Below are 19,109 nucleotides of genomic sequence, written 5' to 3' on the forward strand. Positions count from 1 at the left end.
CACCGATGCTTTGCTGGACCTTCCCCGGTCTAAACACAAGTCAACGCCAGAGGGCGGGGCCAACACCTGGCTGGTGAGTGTTGTCACTAACCTGTGACAGGCGATGGCATCACAAAGGGCTGATAGTTTGAACTGCGTGTTTTTTTGCAAATGTTCTTTGAAGAAGTTACAGATTTACTTTTCCAGTACACTGACCAGATTACTGTTGGAAAACGTTTTAACTAAGTTTATGGGGCCTTTAGATATTATTGATATTTTCCTTATTTGTGCCTTTAATGTTTTTTTTTTCTTATAAAGTATTCCGTTTTCAACATCATTTATATTTATTTATATTTAGCATTTTAACTTTTTTGTCTAAAGTCTCTCGTGATCTTTTTGCCTTTAGCCTTTGCGTTCACTCTCGACACGGTGAAGCTGCCTTCGCCATCAGGCGAACTTGATCAGCCGTGAGTCTCCACTGTGAGGCAGCACAGAGTCAGCGGTCCAATTAGGCAAAGTGGCCAAATTAGAACTCCCTGTCTGAAGATGGGGAAACCTTTCAGGGTGACAGGGGAGGAAAGTTGGGCCTCAATTAACGTAGTTTAACTTTTAAAGTTTTGTCAAGTGTCCGTCTGTGTGTGTGTGTGTGTGTGTGTGTGTGTGTGTGTGTGTGTGTGTGAGAGGGAGAGAGAGAGAGAGGAAGAGAGAGAGAGAGAGGAGGGGATTGTGGCACAGAGGGATTTGCAGCAGAGAGGGACAGAAAGAAAAGGGGGCAGTGGCACTCGGTGACAGAGTGCTATACACAGACTCACATGCGCGGCACGCCGACACACGCACACACACACAGACTCGCATACTTGTTTCCTCTGTGTGTGTGTGTCTCTCTCTCTCTCTCTCTCTCTCTCTCTCTCTCTCTCACTCTCTCTCTCTCTCTCTCCAAACGTGTCAGTCGGCCGGTCACTTCATTATTGTCGCTCTCTGTGTGTATGTGTGTGTGTGTGTGCGCGTGTGCGTGCGTGGTGTGTGTGTTGCCGGGGCGATGTTGAAGAGAGCCGAGCGCCATCCTTCATCTCTATGACCGACAACGGTAAGATCATCTCATCTTTCTCATATCACCCGTTGTTCTCTAAAATTTCTCTGCTGTCATTCTGCCCCCCCTCCCTTGCACCCCCTCCTCATTCTTGTGTGTGTGCGTGTGTGTGTGTGTGTGTCTGCGTGTGCGTTGCTCACTTTTTGTCGGCCTGTTTCGCCGTGGCTCTGTTCCACGGCCAGATTGAGGCCTCCATGGAGCTGTTTGTCTCCTTTCACACGCTATTTTCATTTTTTTTTTCTCCATGTGAGGTAAAAGTGGAAAGTTAGGCAGCAGAGGTGGACCTTTAAGTTTCATTTTCTCTTTAACGTTGAAAAATGTATTTATTTTTTCTTAATCAGTGACTGCATTGGAAATAACTTTGGTCCTACTTTTTTTTTTGTCGTTTAGGCTTGTGAGAAAAATATGAAACTTTTCATTGGCAATTTGAGGAGTTGGGGTGTTTTTATACTTCATTGGTTGTCCCGTTTGTAACTGATAGTTAATAGTTGATATTACAATCAAATTCTGTGAACTGACCCCAGTTAAACATAAAGTGTAGTTATAAATGAAACACACAAGGATTTTTTTTTTTTTTCATCTGTAATGTTTGCGCACAACGTCACATATAATGTAGCCGTACAGTTCATCTTCGTCATTCTTTACTCCATGAAATAGGTTTTTATTTTCAAGGTCTTCGGATTGTCGTCTGTGAAAATGTTGATTGCCGGACTTTGAAATGCGGTTCTTTCAGTCGGAAACAACGTTGGCCATTTGGATTCTTGCACTTGGGGTTGATGAAACAGAGTCCGACAGGCAGATCCTTCTAGAAATATTATGTGATTGTGTGTCTGCGTGCCAGATTACATCAATTTATTGTGCGTCTATCGATTCAACGTGACGACTCCACACGTTACAAAAGGCTCATCTGTCCGTTCCATCTATTTACTTCTTTCTTAACTTGTTTGTCAGCTTTGTTGGTAGATTTTCTTCATCTCTCTTTAGTCTGTGGGAGATTCATTATGATTTTACAATGTTTTTAACTCGTTTTTTGGGGTTGTTTTTTTTTTAAAGTCAGAATTTATTTTTATCAGGGTTCAGCTTTTTTGTTTCCTTTCAATAAATAATGTAATTTCCATTCATTTGAGGGAAGATTTTCTGTTCATATACAATGACGAGAGCCATCAAACTCTCATACCTGGCAACCCATCTAGCGTCAGTGGGAAAAAACCTGCATCTTTCTTAAGTTACATTCATTTTAAGAAAACTTGCACACTGTGTTGCTACATACATTGTACAGGCTCTTTAAGGTGGGAGAGGTTGCACTCACCTATCAATACAGGTACACAGTATTAAGTGCACAGGTATAATTAATGCAGGTTCTGGCTGTGAGTCAACCTCTGCAGGCCAAGCCAGCATAACACAGCCACATTTAAGACTAGCTGACGGGAAGTTGCATTGCATTGTGGGTAATTTATCAGCAACAGGTGGACGGAAAAAAAGAGCAGGTCTCCTCTGAGCGTTTGTTGAGTTGTTCCGGTCGAACACTTAAAACACATAATTGTTTTCTTGTTTACGATGAGTCCTCTGTGGGGAGAATCACAGCTTTTCTTTCGTCCCGTGAGCGCAGGAGAAGGAGGGACCAGGACTCAGAGACGGACTGTTTCTCACCCGCTGCTGTCTATGAGCTGCACTGCGGCACAGACGTGGGCCGTGCAACGATCCTGACACTCGGAGGGGAAGAACTTTTCAAAAAAGACAAAAGGACCCTGCGGACGCTCCCCCTCCCCCGCCGCCCTCGGCCGAGGCAGCGCTCGCCATGTCCTCGCCATCTCTCCCCATGCCCTCGCTGCCCCCCAGCCCGCTGGCCATGGAGTACCTCAACGACTTTGACCTGCTCAAGTTCGAGGTGAAATCGGACACGCCCCCGCTGGCCGCGCAGTGCACCGCCTACCCCAAGCCGGGCCTGGCCCAGGACCCCTCCAGCTCGCCGTACACCGGCCACCCGCCGCAGGACTCCAGCCTGAGCTCCAGCCCTTACAACTCGCTGCCGCCCTCGCCCACGCTCAGCGACGCCCACCAGCCGCCGTCGGGCTCCTCCTCGCTGTCCTCGTCCTCGTCCTCCTCCATCTCCTTCCCGCTGTCCGTCTCCAACAGCTTCGCCTCCAGCCTGGGCTCCGGCTCCCAGGGCAACATGGAGGGCAGCCCGGCCCACGGCGGGCCCCAGGGTCCCACCCCGGCCTCTCTGGAGGACCTGATCTGGCTGGCGGCCCTGCAGCAGCAGTTTGGCGGCGAGGTCACCGGGCCCGCCACCCTGCTTGGCGCCCTGGGGGGCGTCCCCGAGCGAGGGGAGCGAGAGAGGGGCCCCGTCAACGGCTTCCTGGGCTGCGAGGACGCCGTGGAGGCGCTGCTCAACTCGGCAGCCGCCGCCGTCAGCTCGCAGGTAACAGCCGCCTCGGCACGTTGTCCTCCGATGTTTCCCTCTCTTCTCCTCCCCCCCACTGAACCCGCCTCTCCTCTCGTCTCCGCCGCCAGTTCCCGGTCCTCTCGCAGAGCTCCAACAGCAACCTGGGAGACTCCAGCAGCGACAGCGGCGGCGACATAGCCTGCGCCAAGGGGGCGGACATGTGCCACCGGCCGCTCGTCTTCCTGTCGTCGGCCCCGCCCTCCATCCCCAACGGCAACCCCGCCTCCGCCCCCTACCAGCAGCCTCTCAGCCCGCAGACCCGTCTCCACCACCACCAGCACCACCACCACCAGCACCACCAACTGCACCCCATGCACGGCGGCCATCACCATCCGCACCACCCGCAGATGAATCAGGTGCGTGACGTTGGATTAAAGGGCCGAGCTCAACCTCCAAAATTGGTATCTCACCCAGTGGTGACCGCCGCTGCTGTCAGCAGAGACGTCTTTCGAAAACAAATAACCATTCTGGGGTTTCACAAAGGGATTAATTCACTCCACTGTAAGAGAAATAGATAAAAGAACTGTATGAAATTTGACCTGTTTTCCTCTAACCCTTTATCAATGGGGTGCAGGTGGCAAGTTTCAATCCATATAACCATTCTGGAGTTTTACAGAGGGTGAAGACTGAGAATTCTAGCGATTGTATTGCAATGGAAGCCTATGGAGACCATCATGTAAAGAAAACACCAAAGAAAAACCCAACATGTGTCCATTCTGCCAGTGTGGTGTCTCCCAAATGTCTGAATCTCTGAACGTCCAGTTTGTCTCAAATTGACAATTTGACAACGCAGTCTTTAACATAGACTTCAGCCTCTGGCCCAGGAGTAGTGCTAGCTCTCTTGGCTTTGGTTAGTTAGCATGAAGACTGATATGTGCATCCATCCTCGAAACTCAAGAATGGACATGTGGATTAGAAATTTCCATCAGAGCCAAAATAGTTTTGGGCTAGATGTGAGGAAAATGGTCTTTTTTGGACGATGAGGAAACGTATTAAGCGGAACCGACAGCGGCCTTTGAGGGCGACTGAGTAGGAGAGAGGGATCGAGCAGTGAAGGATTAGGATTAGGACATTACACAGTTATTAATGTCTGTGTAAATCTGTGGTATCACCTCAAGGATCTCAACATAGCAACAATAACTAAGCCTCTGATCAACAACCTGTTGACTACTTCATGGTATTGGCATGTTACACATACATTACTACATTTTAACTACGCGCATATTAACTGAAGTTACCAGAGTTCAAATCTCATATGACAAATCCCTTGAAAGTGTCAGAAGCAGCACTTGTGCTAATAAATATCCAGTCATATTTGTGTATAACTGCAGTGTTTGGCAGGTATGTCCATCCCAACAAAGATGTTTGTGTCCGTTTAATGAGCAAAGACTCATCAGCTGTGAGCACGTAGGTGTTTTGAATGGCGAACACACTGTGTGAAGACGTCGGGTTAGACCTCTATATGGAACACTATGTGAGCTTATGTTAATATCTGCTATTATTGCTGTGCGTAATCCCGATAAGTGTCAGCCACACTCAGTCAGATTAGATGACAGATTATGGGCATGTGGCGACCAAATGTGGCCCCTGACAGGACCAATGTGTCGTCACCAACTCATGTAAACCTTTCGAGACATTATGTTATAAACACTGAAACCATAACAACCTCCTGCTAATTCATGGGCTCATTTCTGTTCAGCAGCACCGTCCAAGAACAAGTTTGTGCCCTAGGCAGTTGCAAAGTTTTACAATTGAGACTGCGTTTCTTTGTATTTTTGCATAATGACCATAAAGCCTCTTGTAAAAAAAAACCAGTGGCGTTAACTCACAAAAGTTGGCGTTACACTCTGACCGGCAACAGTGGTTTCGACACGCTAACGTGTTTAGAGGTCACAGCAGATAACTCCGCCCTCCTCCACAGAGAAGTCAACTCCAATCAGCCAGGAGGAGGCCAGAGTGGGCGGGGCAGTTTAGACAAACAGATCCCTCCCCGTCTAAGCTGTGCCATTAAGTTTTGTTAATTCAAGTTCACTTCAAAATAGTATCGCTAGTATGAGTAAAAAGTGGAAATTACGTGCTCCTATTTTTTTCCTCCCCTTTTTTGGCACCCCCTGGGGAGGACACTGCCACTAGAATCGGTCTGCATCGCCGCTAGACGCAGTTTGCTAACATTGACGACAGGAAGTGACGGCATATTAAATGATTCCTTCCATCCTTCCATCCTTCCATCGGCAGTGCGGGCTCAACGATCGCTTCTCCGACGAGCAGCTGGTGAGCCTGTCGGTGCGGGAGCTCAACCGGCACCTGCGCGGCGTGAGCAAGGACGAGGTGGTGCGCCTCAAGCAGAAGCGGCGGACGCTGAAGAACCGCGGCTACGCCCAGTCCTGCCGCTACAAGCGCCTGCAGCACCGCCACGCATTGGAGTCGGAGAAGCACGTGCTCACGCAGCAGGTACGACCCCCGACGCCACCTGTGGTCATGTGACATCTCTGGGTTTGGAGTTTGTAACTGTTGGAAGATGGGGCCCCTCTCTCTCTCTCTCTCTCTCTCTCTCTCTCTCTCTCTCTCTCTCACTCTCTCTCTTGCTCTCTCTCTCACTCTCTCTCTTGCTCTCTCTCTTTCATCACCAGAAAAGTCATTTTAAACACACACACATACACACATGAAGATTATGAATATTCCATCTGACGCCACTAGTGCCATCACTTCCTGCCAGGTGTTGGCTCCGCCCCCATGCCAAACAGTTCCATTAAAGCTTCAATTTTAGCAGGAAGCAAAAACCAAGTAAACAGCAGGAGTGTTTTAAATGGTGTGGGGTTTTTTTGACAATTAAGCATTCAACTTGAAGTTCAAGTTAAAAAGAAAAAAAATGCAACATTATTTACAGGACTTTTGGAGGATTTGGCATCTGGAAGATAAATCTACCTTTTTCTTAACTGTGTTTTCACTCATAAAATATATATATATGTAAGTATACATATATATATATATATATATATATGTATATATATATACATATATATATATATATATATATATATATATATATATATATATATATATATATATAGATATAGATATAGATATAGATACATATATATATATATACATATATACATATATATATATATATATGTATGTATAGATGGATTTCAAAAAATGTTTTCCTTAATTTGCATCAGCATTATGCCTGAGTAGCCACAGCCTTATTCTCCATATTATGCCAGCTTCAGTTTTGAAATTCAGTTTGAGTTTTGTGTCATTCCCTCTTCATGCACAGCCGAGTGTAACAGTGTTTCCTTTGCCTCCCTGTCCTTTCGTCCATCCGTCCGTCCGTCCGTCCATCCATCCGTCCTCAGTTGGAGCAGCTGCAGTGCGAGCTGACTCGAGTGCTGCGGGAGAGAGACGCCTACAAGGCTCGATACGAGAAGCTCCTCAGCACGAACCACAGCATTGGCAGCGGCGAGGCCCCACCGACTCGCACAAGCAACCCACCTTCGCCGCCCCCTGACTATTTCCTCTGAGCCAAAAAGCCACAGGAAGAGGAAGAAGCAAGGAGATTGCCCAACGAGGAGCAATCGATGAGGAGTGATCAATGAGAATGTTTGTGCGTCTTTGTGTGAGAGACACTGGAAGGCTGCTTTTTTTGGAGGTGGGGGCGCTATACAACTGTGACATCCACTAATTTCCAGAGAATTGACTGTTAATTCAGGAGCTTGGCTCGGATTTAGGATTCGTGTCGGGTTTCACTCCATTTCACTGTGATTTTATAAGAAAACCACACTCTGAAAATGCAACTGCGATAGCTGAGCTTCTGATATCTGTGCAACAGTGGACAGAATGGTCTTTTCTTTTTTTTTAAAAAAAACTTTATGTTGCAATGAAAATATTTTGTTCCCCCCTCCCTAAACAGCTTTTCACTTTAGGGGAGCAATATAGCTCCAGAATGCTATAAGTGATTGAGCCTCAAACTGTAGATACGTTTCTAGAGGTTTTTTTTTATTTTATTTTTTTTTTTTTGATAGAACACGCTGCTAAAATCTGCAGAGGTCTGAGTAGTGCAGTGATGGATGTGGAGTGGTATGGGCTTGGATAAAGTATCCGTGGCATGCGGTTGTATTTGCCAGCGAATATTTCACAGTTGCCTACCAAAGTGTTGAAGCTCACCAAAGACTTGCTCTTCATTGTAAGGATGAACAATCGTGGATTAGGAGGGGGATAGTGGGCCCGAAAACTTTTTTAATTTGACCCAGTTACGGCTTGCAACGGAGGCACTGACAACGTTTTCAACAGAGGGAAATAATTCCAATTGAGTTGAAGTATCTAGAGGCCAAACTCAGACAAGAAAAATGCAAGAAAACCAACGTTGTCCGTGTTGTGTCACAAGCGGTCTGGATGACGCAGCCTGGGTCCAAGTCATGATCTGAAACAACTGTTTCTAGCCAAAGTGTTCAGGTTAGCGGCTAGCAAGTAAACTGTGCATCAACGAACCTTAGCACGCACCGACATTGACAAATCAGCGTGGGATTTCTTTCCCACTCCAGTCCAGTTAGTTGACCGATGAAGCCCCAACAATGAGCAATATCACCAAGGTGAGCTGCCTGCTGGTTGTCTTATAATGCAATTATGAAAAAAATAATACATTTTTAAGAACAAAACCTTCTGCAACAGAGAAGGTAGAGTTCTTTCCCTCCTTGAAACTCTACATTGGTTGCGTGGATTAGAAATCAGAACAGCGCCTCGGTTGAAACAGCTGTGATTCGTAAATGGTCAAATTTGAAATTTCTGCTCCACTATCCCTTTAAAGAATGTATGGGGGGTAACTTAACGTGGGAATCCTCCAGTGACTGTGCTAGTAGTTGAAGTCGTTTTTGCTGGTCGTTACCGCCGCAGGGACCTGTGGTCGAGGTGGGATGGAAGAAAAAAAACCCGTCTCATCACAGCTTGGTGAAAATATAAAAAATAAAAAAAGAAGTGTGGCACGATTCGTGCGCTTGAGTCGAGTTCCGCAGGCTAGAGAAGCTGCTGTAGAGCCGATCCAACGCCTCTGCACAAATGAAGTAATATCAAATTTATGCAAAAGCACAGCTGGCCACTGTGAGCTCTGTGTGCAATAGATAATCAACAGTGCAGGGATTTAAATGAAAATGCAAAACAAGACAAAAAAAAGCAGAAGAAAAAGCAATTGCTTTGTGGAGTCGCCTTCTTTCCTGTCCTATGAGAAAACATTGCCAGGGGTTTCACACGTTTAGAGCCACTCATTTTGTTTTGGGTCTAGGAAAATAACATGTTCTTTTATTTATTCACTTATTTATTCAGTATTTATTGTTTATTTATGTACTGACTCTGATTACTTTCATTGACTTTGGTTTTTTTTTTTTTCTCCCGCTAGCGTGTATTTTTACTTTCCTACCAGTTTATCATTTGATCCGACCGTGTTTAGGGGCTCACAGTGCGGAGGAAGCGAAGGCCACCGTCGCGGGTTTTCCCTGCTCCTGTTGTAGTGTGGTTTCATATGCATATGAAATAAACCGAGTACTTTACCATTACCACCACCCTGCACCGGTTTGTTTCTCTTTCACATTGCTGCCTCCACCCTTACCTATCCAGGCACCTCCCACACTGGGTCTTCCACATGCTTTTCTTTTCTCTCTCTCTCTCTCTCTCTCTCTCTCTCTCTCTCTCTCTCTCTCTCTCTCTCTGCACCCCCACCCCACCCCCCATGCCCTGCTCCATCCCTCCCTTTATCTCCGTCCCTCTGTGTTGAGGCAGTGACCCTGGGCGTGCACTGTTTGGGATGACCTCATCTTCAGCTCTGCCTCCCCTCTGTGTGTGTCTCTGGCTCTCTCTCTGGCCTGTATAATGGGAGCAGGATTAGGTCTATAATAGCGCTCCGGCTGCTCACTGCCGGAGTCTATTGTGGCTTTGTGTGGGAGGGACACACCAGCGCTCACGACCACGCTCACATTTTGACAGAAAACACGTCCAAATACGCTCCTTGGAACAAGGAACTAAAGGGGGGAGGGGACACTAGGGGTGGCAGGATGATATGTTAGGTGTTAGGTTTTTGTTTGTCTGATTGTTTTTTTATGCAACTGAGTTTTCTTCTGTGAAGACAAACAGAAAGAAAAAAAATCTTGTCGCGTTGAAATCCTGCGGCTTGTTGCTATTTCTCTCGCAGGGGAAAGCCCATTTGTTACCAGTTTGATATATGTATTTCCTCAGCACACACACAGACACACACACACACAAAGCAAATTATAAGGGACGACGACTTGCCACAGGGTGCCCTCTAGCGGTTACTTGCGGTACCGCTCCTCCTCTGCATCCAGAGGTCAGTGAGCGCGTCGTGACACGGAGAGAATCCTCGATGTCTCACTGATTGCTGACCCGCACACACACACACTCACACCCTGCAAGGCGCCAGCACAGCAGCTGCAGGAGAGGTGTAGGGAGTTTCAGGTGAATGGTTTGGATTTTGTCATCCATCATCAGAATCATCAGAATCATTTTAATCTTTCTAAAAAAAAAAAAAAATTGTGCTCAAAAAAGTTCTGCAGATTTAGACGACGAGGCAGGGAGTTGCAGGAGGGTGGAGTGTGGGGACACGGAGAAGGGAGGTCGGGGGGGTGTTAGCTAGAGAGAGAGAGGAGAGAGAGGGTGAGTAAGGAAGAGAGGGAGGCTGAGTGAGAGAGGGAGAGAGAGAGAGAGAGAGGCTGCGCGCTCACTTTGTAGTTGTGCCGAGGAGCCGCGTGACAGGTAAGAGATGCAGCTCGGTCACGCCGGCGCTCATGAAGTAAGTGGGGATCAGGGTCGATGTGTGTGTGCGTGCATGCGTGTGCCTGCTCGCGTGCATGCGTGTGTGTCGTACTCCCGCTCCAGTCCCCCACTTGTTCTTCTCCTCTCCAGTTCTCAGATGCCGACAGATGCGCCCGAAGACAGACTCATCGAGCAGGAGGCGGCGGCGAAGGTAGGAGCAGCATCCTCAGCATCCTCTCCTCCGCTCTGCTCTGTGTGTGTGTGTGTAGTATTTGCAGAGTGGGTGAGGAGCTGTGTGAGGTGGAGGTGTGTGTGTGTGGGGGAGAGGGGTGCAGGTGTCTTATAATTAACTGCCTGGGTGAGGGGACTTTCAGCTCTAGTAAACACCTGACCGCAGCCTCCCTTGACTCTGCCTGCATTTTAACAGCCTGTCTGTCTGTCTGGCTCCATTGAGCCTCGGCAGCACAGTTGTGTTTTTCTCCCTTTTTTTTGTCAGCCACACACAGCCATGCCAAAGTGGGGCAATTAGCACATGGAGAGCCAGATGTTTCCCTGGGAAGTCAGTGGAGACCAAAGCCTGGCTGAAAGGAACCGATTTGCACGGCTGCTTCCGTTAAAACGAGGCGGCACGTCGGCTCGATAACTTCAAGGCTTAAAGGCCCACTGTGCCAGATTTAGCACCATCTAGTGGTGAGAAACACTGTTGTTGGAGTTATTTCCTGTCTTTTGATGCACATTTTCTTATGTGTATATACCAGCTGGACCTCTGGATAAACTCACCAACCCATCACAAGGGATATACACGGCGACACAGTATGGCCGCCTCATCAATAAATTATGATCTGGGAAATTCCTATTATTGGGTTTGTGGCTATTAAAAGAAAGCATAACATTTATTTTTCTTGGTTTTGAAAATGTATGTACACCCACAAACCGTAGGTTTTTCTGTTTCACGCTAGATTGTCCCTTTAATGTTACACATTTGTACAAAAAAAAAAATGATGTATCCAAATGTAAATGCATGGGTTTTAAGGGCCAGTGTGTGGCATTTGAAGGCATTTGCGTGAAATGAAGTTTGCATATATATACATATATGACTGTATTGAATTTTATTTCATTTCTATTTAATGAGGCTGTCAAATCAGACGGGACATCAGAAAACAGGAACTGACATCAGCGTTGTTCTTCGAATTCTGCTTTCCGAACCTCGGATGCAACTGAATGTCACAAGCCTTTTAGATGCCAATAACTTTTGCAGGTGCATCAGCTGTGCTCTGTGTCTGTGTGTGCAGGAGCCTGAACAGGCGGTGCACGTCGAATTATTTTGAGAGTCGAGACTCAAGAGATACTGTACACGTTAGCTTTGCTCAAGCCACCACCGTGTGCATGTGTGTGTGTGTACGTGCATGTGTGTGTGTGGTTCTAAAGATGTGGGCATTGAAGGCAGGCATGCTGTGCGGTTGTACTATGGGGATGTAGGATCCTCTGCTTGAAGCGTGAGTCATGCGAGCGACTGAATGGCGGGACGTAACAGCCGGGAATTCAGGCTATTCACCATCTTGCAGCCCCCGGACGTTACGGAGGTGTGAAAAGCAGCATCACATGTCACACTTGCCGTCATGCAAACGGAGCTCTCGACGCAGCTGAAGACGAAGTGCTAAAGAAAACACAAACAAATCAGGTTTCCCTTCTTCTTCGGTCGCTCTCTGCTTTCCCTTCCCCTCCCCCTTTTCCACCAGTGCGACAGCATGACCCTGTCCAGCAGCACCGCCGTCCGCCGGGGCAGCACCCCGCTGCCCATCAAGCACCAGCTCAGGAGGGAGGAGGCCGTGCACGACGACTGCGACTGGTCGGCGGGGGGCGCCGCGGGGCCCTCGGCCTCGCCCATTGGCCTCAGCCCGGCCGTGGACGACGGCCTGACGGCGTCCTTCGAGTGCCGGCCCGAGGGCCCGCTCAGGATCGCCCTGCTGGGCCAGAACGGCGTGGGGAAGTCCTCGCTGGCCATCGCCCTGGCCGGCGACATGGACAGGACGGCGTCCGTGGACTCTGAAGGTAGAGCGGTGGCAGCGGAAGAGGGGGCGGCGGCAGGGTGCAGAATACCCGTCAATATAGGGAGAGGTCACCTCCTCCTGATTGTTACTCAATGTCAATCTAAATTTCTTTAGAATGCAAGAGGCCTATAATAACCTTTAAATAGTTTTTATGGATGCAAGCCATGACAGTCCACCTAACAACAGAGAGAGAGAGAGAGAGAGAGAGAGAGAGAGAGAGAGAGAGAGAGAGAGAGAAGCTCCACTTGGCAAAAGAAATTGTGAATATTATTTTCAAAAATTGAACGTTTGTTTTAGACAGGGTGATCTTAAAGACATTTTAGTGGCCATTAGTGATGATCATAATATTCTTTAGCTTTTTGGAGAAATATGAGACCCATTTAAATTTTACTTTAAGGCTTTCAGGGGGGTCTCATAGGTTAATCGGGGAGGTCTAAACCCCCCATGATCTCCCTGTATTTTTGTACACTGGGCCGGGGTGTGTGTGTGTGTGTGCGACTCACGGCCTCAAAGACAATAACCGCTGCTCCGCCTGTCCCCAGGGGAAGGCTACGTGCGCAACGTCGCCGTGGACGAGGAGGAGAGCACCATCGTTATCTATGACAACTGGAGGCAGGTGAGGCAAACACCCCCTCCCCTACAGCCACCTTAGCTGGGTCTCGCAGGACTCCCGGGCTCCTGCTCACAGCCTCTAATGGCGGTATGTGTTTACATCAGCTCTCTCGGGCAACGCAAGGGAGCGGAATTAAGTTGCGCGGATATCAAATCAAAAATGCTTCTCAGGAAATACAATCAGACGTTTATATAATCACATGAGGTAGAAAGGTACGTAAAGAAAAAAAAAAAAAGAATAATAAACACAGCAGTGATGATGTTAACAAGAAGACCGATCCAGGCAGGAAACATGATACTACAGTGGTTTGCACTGTGACTCCTCAGCAAGATGGTTGTGGGTTCAATTCCCAAGGCTGACTTTGCATGTTCTCCCAGTGCCTGCGTGGTTTCTCTCCTGCTTCCTGCCACCGTCCAAAGTCACGCAGCTGAATGGCAGCTTAATTGTCCAGAGGTGTGAGTGATGAGCAGAGATGGTTTCTCGTTTCTCCACCTGGTCTGGCGATAAACTGGCAACCTGTCAAAGGTGGAACCCTGACGCAGCTGGGACTGGCCACAGCATTTCCAATACCCTGGTCGCAGGGTATGTTGCTTTACAAGATGGATGGATGGATGGATGAAGCCAAAGAGTACGCATGATATGTGCACCAGAGGTAGAAACACGATGTAGCCGAGTCTACAGGAAGCCCCCGAGGAGGCAGTGCCTGACTTCCACAGTAGAACCGCTGAGGATCAAAGCTCATTCACAGCGGCGTCGAGATTGAAAAACAGCGAGACAAAAGCAACGGCAACATAAGCCAGCTTTAGAAATAGAAAGGATGAAAGAGCAAAACGTCGTAAAACAGATATGAAGAAACCTGCAAGAGTAAAATGGGATTACAGAGATGGCAGAGAGAGAATTCGCAATCATATGAAATGAAATCTGAGATTTGGCTCTACGCTTGTCGTGCCTCCCTCCATCTCCAAGGTTCTACCTGATGAACGGCCATTCTGACGCTGTGAAGACTCAGTTTTCAGCTGGGAACACAATGTCCAAGTACCTGACTCTGCAGTGAAGGCTGCGGACAGGCCACAGCACCAATGCATCCTTGCAGAAATCTTTCCCAGCATTTCATGTGTGAGTTTGAACCCACATTTGATGTTTTTATGCAAGAAAAAAAAAAGGTGGGAGGCATCCAGAGCGAACTAAAGGAAAAACATTCTGTTAAATTAATGTATTGTATTAAAGGAGCATAAAGGAACATATTTAAATTTCAAGATTCAAGATATTCAAGATTCAATATCGGCGCATCTGCTCGTTTTTTGTTGTGTCGCCGAGCTCGAAGAAACACTGGCGGCGTGACAAAAGACCCGCTACAAGCTGCCGGACACGGGGAAGCTCATTACCACCGTGTTCCTGCGCACTTTTTTTCCCTCGTCGTTCCCCTCGTGTGCCTGATGTGAAGCGGCGTGAGGATGTGTTGGAGGCAGAGGCAGCACAAAGCTGTGGACTGTGTATTGTGGAACTCTAATCAAGTTAATGGAATTCAGTGGGCCGTGACGTTAAAGAGCAGCTTGGAGTCTCGTCATCTCTCCTTTATTTTTAGGGATTTCCTTTGTTCTTTTGCCTGCGGGGATTTGAATTACACCACCGCTTACAGCCAAAGTGATTGTTTTTGTGTGTGTGTGTGTGTGTGTCACGTTGGCGTGCAGTGACGTAGGCAGAAATCGTAACTCAGGGAGTGCACAGTACAACATTGAATGTGCTGTGTTTTCCCAGAGGAAAGGTTCTAAAAGCATGAGTGCCAAAAAAATTGATTCTTTCATTGGGCAAGCAGGGACCGCCAAAAATGGTTGCAAAAAGACTAATATTGACTGGCTGTCGCCTGACTGGCTGCAGAACAAAATCAATAAAAAAAAAATCAAATAAATAGGATCTAGTGTCAATTTCTTCCGATTTGGTCGAGTTAAAATAGCCATGCTCAAAAACAAATGTCCAAATGTAGTCGGCTTACCAGCAGGTGGGCGGGCATTAGAGCACACGCTACACGCATTTTCCAATCGTTGCATACCTCCGATACCACCTACACATCCAAATATGGACGTGAAACCAATCACTGGACTTCAGAACTGGTATTCACAAATGAGTTTGCCCATCCTTATATCCAGTCAATGGTCTTCACTTCACTTTTGGTTATATCGCCCCCTCTTGTCTTGGCTGTATCATCTGGCTGAAGGATGAGATTCCTTTGATAAATCACACTTCTGGCATTCCGTCCCTCAGGACCTGTCGGCGTTGCTGTGCGAGGTGTGCGTCCTGGTGTTTTCGGTGACGGACAGGCGCAGTTTCCACCGCACTGCCCAGCTGCGACTCCTCCTGAGGGAGACGCAGCCGCAGACTCCCATCATCCTCGTGGGCAACAAGAGCGACCTGGTTCGCACCCGCGAGGTCACCTTCCAAGGTAAACTCTGGCCCTGACTCTTCTCTGTGCCGTTCCTTTCACTGATCTGCAGTGTTCAGCAGTGTGAACTAGTGATTGAACGCTAATCAAGGGTGCATTTACATTTAAATTGCATTTAAATTTGCAGGGTGATAACGCAGCGTTTTATTCATACAGCCCCCGAAAACCCTGAAGAAGACTGCGGGCGGCAGCATTTTTAAAAGTAAACACTCGGTTGTTCTTTCAGTGTTCATTAAACATTTGCACTCAGCAAACTGTTAAAAAGCTCCAGCAGCAAGAACAAACAACTGCCTCGGGAAAGTTGACAGCCGAGTTGAATTTTCTGTACAATGGTATAATTTATTTACAGGTCTGCCTTTTACAGCTTTCCTTCTTGCTCGCCGCATGCAGGACTGATTTTCTTATACAACTTCATACATCTACGTCTGCCAAATGCATGCAGGGATAGATTAAATGTAAAGTTGTTATAAATAAAGCCATTTGATTCTGATGAAAAATTCCGATGGAGGGCTGAAGGGAGAAGAAAATCCATTTTGCAATAGAAGAATGTCACTGAATGTGTTCGATGCTAAGTGTAGAAACTCAGTCTACTGACCTGAGGCCTTTTAACAGCGGCAGGGCAGCCCAAATAGCTCAACATAACGAGCAGATATAAGCACTTCCATAAAGTTGATATTGCTGTTCAGGTCCAACAAAGCAGACGAACGAACTTTGCTGCCACAGACCAGACCAGGCAGAGCCTCATTCTGAGTTCAATTTGCAAAACAACATGCGGGGGGTTTGGTGCGATACGCCACTCGATCATCAGCCCAAATGCTCCTCTGCCTACTGACTCTGCCGACTATTTTCATCGGCTCCGATCGAGCCTGGGCCTCCCCGGTCCCAAATCATAAATATTAAACATGTTTGAGAGTCTGGCTGCCTCTGCTCTTTCACTGAAGTTAATGAGAGGAGGAGAAAAAAAAACAGAAAGAGGTGCGACCAGATGTGGGGAACTGATCGTCTTTTACAGCTCCCCCCGCCTCATTGTTTAACACAACACAAGCCAATCCCAGTGGGGTCCTGTGCACATTCAGAATTAAAGGGTTTAAAAACCTCTTTATGTCTGGACACACAGGCATTTACCAACTCTGCTCCTAATGACTGCAAACAAAGGTTTTTCTGTCAATTTTTTGGTGTGGTTTGTGGTTTGTTTGTTTTTTTTAGTCTGTCTCTTGTATTTCCACCCTTTTATGAACCATAATCTTGTGGGCTTCACTTTGGTTTTCCAGTCAGATCAATTCAAGCAAAGGCAGCATCTGCCGTGGACAATCATTTCCTGCCCTCTGTCTGCATGTTGCTCTTCTGTGAAGTGACAAGCTGTGCCATAGAAGGAAACAATTAAGTCTTGGCCATTGACTGTATTGTATACAAACGTGAAAGTTTCCATTTTCAAAAAGGAGATCATCTCGGAAAAGCCAAAAATTTCTATTCCATTGATTGGCCAGCGGGGACCGCCAAAAGTGGTTGCAGAACGCCTTTAATGAAACACTACATTTAACCCTTTGCAAACTGGTTAAAGTGTTTTTGTTGGTTTAAATCGCAAGAAAAAAAGTAATCACCTAGATTCCCATTTGGTCTAATGTGTAGTAAATGGCCATGAAGTTATGGGCGTGGCTACAGTTTACAACTTACCAGTGAGTGAGTGGGCACACGTTGCGCTCACGCTCCAATCATTGCTCACCTCCGGTACCACCCACACATCTAAATATGGAATCTTACAATTTCAAAATAAGCTATTGCAACTAATTTGCAAGCAAACGCAATGGCTTTGTCCATTTTTATATTCGGTCAGTGGTCTTGACCAGCTGAGAAAAAATCCTCCCCTGGTAATCATGTGACATCTCCTCCCCCACTCAGAGGCCATGTCCAGCGCCGCCCTCTACAACTGCCTGTACCTGGAGATCTCGGCCTCCCTGGACCACCGCACCTCGGAGCTCCTGGAGTGCGCCGTGAGGCTGGCCAGGGGCCAGCCGCCCTGGGCCCCGGGGTCCTGCGCCGAGGACATATACGGCGATGGCCAACGCGAGAGCATCACCTCCCGCGCCAAACGTTTCCTGTCCAGCCTGGTGCCGCGCTACCAGCGCGAGCGAGAGGTGGGCAAGTTCATGAGGCAGAAGTCCCGCTCGTGCCACGACCTCGGGGCGCTGTGACCCGGCGTCTGAACGGTGGCTGGCTGGTTGAGACGGGTTCACTTGAGGGCTTGTAGTGCAACACGGCCGACAGAGCAACGAACGACGCTGCCGAGTGATGATCAGGAGCGTCGGGGCAGCAAAGAGAAAAGCAGGAATAGTGACAGCAATGTTTTAGCGATGACATAGAAGTTTTATACCCGAGTTCATCAGAGAAGAAGCTAATATACTGTTGTACTGTAGATCTCATGTAAATAGTGAATCGTAGTGATGAATAACTGCCACACTCATAGTTTTAAGAGCTCAATAAAAGCAAAGAACAAAAGTCGGGAGGAGGTCTCGAGAGAGTTGTCGCATGTTTGCTTCATTACTGTGAATACTGACGCTGCCGTCTATCCCTAAGCTTCCAGAAGCCCCGCCCCCACGTGACCATCACTGCATATTTTTAACTACAGACATCATTAAAAGCAGATCATTTGTATTCAGCTCCCGTGCCTTTTTTCGGAGTTGGGTGCATTTCTCAGCCCTGTGATGAGTTGACCTGATGGCACCATCAACAGTCATGTCGTTTGCAATATTCTCTCTTATTATTAGACGCTGCTAAATCTTAGAAAATGGGCATTCAAACCTCCACTCAGTCACACCTTATCTGCCTGGCACTGACAGTATAGTTCTGCTGACTTTCATAGGTTAACAGTTTTTTTAATCACATAAAACTGTCACTCTCTTTAACCAAATTACATTAATAGTTATTTTCCCTTCCTTCAGCTTCCTTTTCTTTAACTTTTTGGTGAAGTTTTTTTCCCCTGGCATCTTTAAGGAATCGTTTGGCCCTCCGGGATTCTGCTCTTCAGCTTGTGTTGCTGCCAGTTTTCGCTTCAGCCTCCAAATTTGTCTCTATTGCCGTGCAGCATGTTTTAGATCTTTGCCCTTTTTTATTTTCGCAATTGGGCAAAGTTTCAAATGGCTCCATAGCAGCATTTAACAGTCTCAGTCTTTTATTCTGCACTGTTTCAATGTAGCGAAACCAGTTTCTGCTGTAACATCAAAGAGGAAATAGTAATATTTACAATGTGTTTGGGCCCCACATAAAATCATGACTACACATCTTCTGAGCTCATTAACGGAGAGACTCTGCCGCTGATGATTCATCATCCTCTCAGCTATTTATGGTATCCATGGGGATGCAGCAGTAAAGCAGTAACATGCCAACAAAGAAAGGAGAAGATAAAAGACAAAACTGAAGCAAGAATTACACCCCGAGAGCTCAGCAAAAACAAACGGTGTGGTGGGGCAAATTAGACACGTGCTCGCTGAGCAAAGAAAATCAAGTCTCAAAATTGAGAATCGAAAATCGAGTTTTGAGGCAAAATAATGTAAAAGCAAAAAAAAAAATCAACTCCAAATTAAAATGCAGAGGATTTTGCTGCTCTTGCACTCATCCGTATCACTCTCTACTCTCACCACTTCCATCCACCCACATCTGCCCACACGAGAACAGAGACTCTGCCCATCACCGGTCTTCATACCGATCATTTGCTATCAAAGGGGAGAGCTGAG

General features: G+C 47.2%; 2 protein-coding genes across 4 annotated transcripts; both read left to right on the forward strand.

Annotated features, from left to right (window-relative positions):
• Positions 1–823: 823 nt before the first annotated feature.
• Positions 824–9,018, forward strand: nrl (neural retina leucine zipper). Its single transcript, XM_076039335.1, has 5 exons — positions 824–1,066; positions 2,679–3,491; positions 3,584–3,871; positions 5,751–5,966; positions 6,875–9,018. Exons 2-5 carry the CDS (start codon positions 2,868–2,870, stop codon positions 7,037–7,039), a joined length of 1,293 nt encoding a protein of 430 aa, XP_075895450.1. The 5' UTR covers positions 824–1,066; positions 2,679–2,867; the 3' UTR covers positions 7,040–9,018.
• Positions 9,019–9,909: 891 nt separating this feature from the next.
• On the forward strand, positions 9,910–17,892 carry LOC142897177 (GTP-binding protein REM 2-like). Of its 3 annotated transcripts, none has more exons than XM_076039295.1 (6): positions 9,910–9,977; positions 10,425–10,485; positions 12,014–12,326; positions 12,868–12,941; positions 15,201–15,378; positions 17,278–17,892. In XM_076039295.1, the coding sequence occupies exons 2-6, from the start codon at positions 10,432–10,434 to the stop codon at positions 17,568–17,570; spliced, it is 912 nt and encodes a 303-aa protein (XP_075895410.1). In that variant the 5' UTR covers positions 9,910–9,977; positions 10,425–10,431; the 3' UTR covers positions 17,571–17,892. The 3 variants fall into 3 exon arrangements, with proteins under 3 accessions (XP_075895410.1, XP_075895409.1, XP_075895408.1); XM_076039294.1 differs by lacking the exon at positions 9,910–9,977 and adding an exon at positions 10,192–10,274; XM_076039293.1 differs by lacking the exon at positions 9,910–9,977 and adding an exon at positions 10,230–10,311.
• The last annotated feature ends 1,217 nt before the right edge of the window (positions 17,893–19,109 follow it).

The sequence above is a fragment of the Nelusetta ayraudi genome, unplaced genomic scaffold, assembly GCF_046127955.1.
Source record: "Nelusetta ayraudi isolate G7.1 ecotype Tasmania unplaced genomic scaffold, CSIRO-AGI_Nayr_v1 ptg000059l, whole genome shotgun sequence".
In the NCBI taxonomy this organism is placed as follows: domain Eukaryota; kingdom Metazoa; phylum Chordata; class Actinopteri; order Tetraodontiformes; family Monacanthidae; genus Nelusetta; species Nelusetta ayraudi.

Coding starts and splice junctions, on each gene's coding strand:
- LOC142897177 (XM_076039293.1), top strand. Junction 12,327..12,867: donor GGCGTCCGTGGACTCTGAAG/GTAGAGCGGTGG, acceptor GCCTGTCCCCAG/GGGAAGGCTACGTGCGCAAC. Junction 15,379..17,277: donor CCGCGAGGTCACCTTCCAAG/GTAAACTCTGGC, acceptor TCCCCCACTCAG/AGGCCATGTCCAGCGCCGCC.
- nrl (XM_076039335.1), top strand. CDS start 2,868: ATGTCCTCGCCATCTCTCCCCATGCCCTCGCTGCCCCCCAGCCCGCTG. Junction 3,872..5,750: donor ACCACCCGCAGATGAATCAG/GTGCGTGACGTT, acceptor TTCCATCGGCAG/TGCGGGCTCAACGATCGCTT. Junction 5,967..6,874: donor AGCACGTGCTCACGCAGCAG/GTACGACCCCCG, acceptor ATCCGTCCTCAG/TTGGAGCAGCTGCAGTGCGA.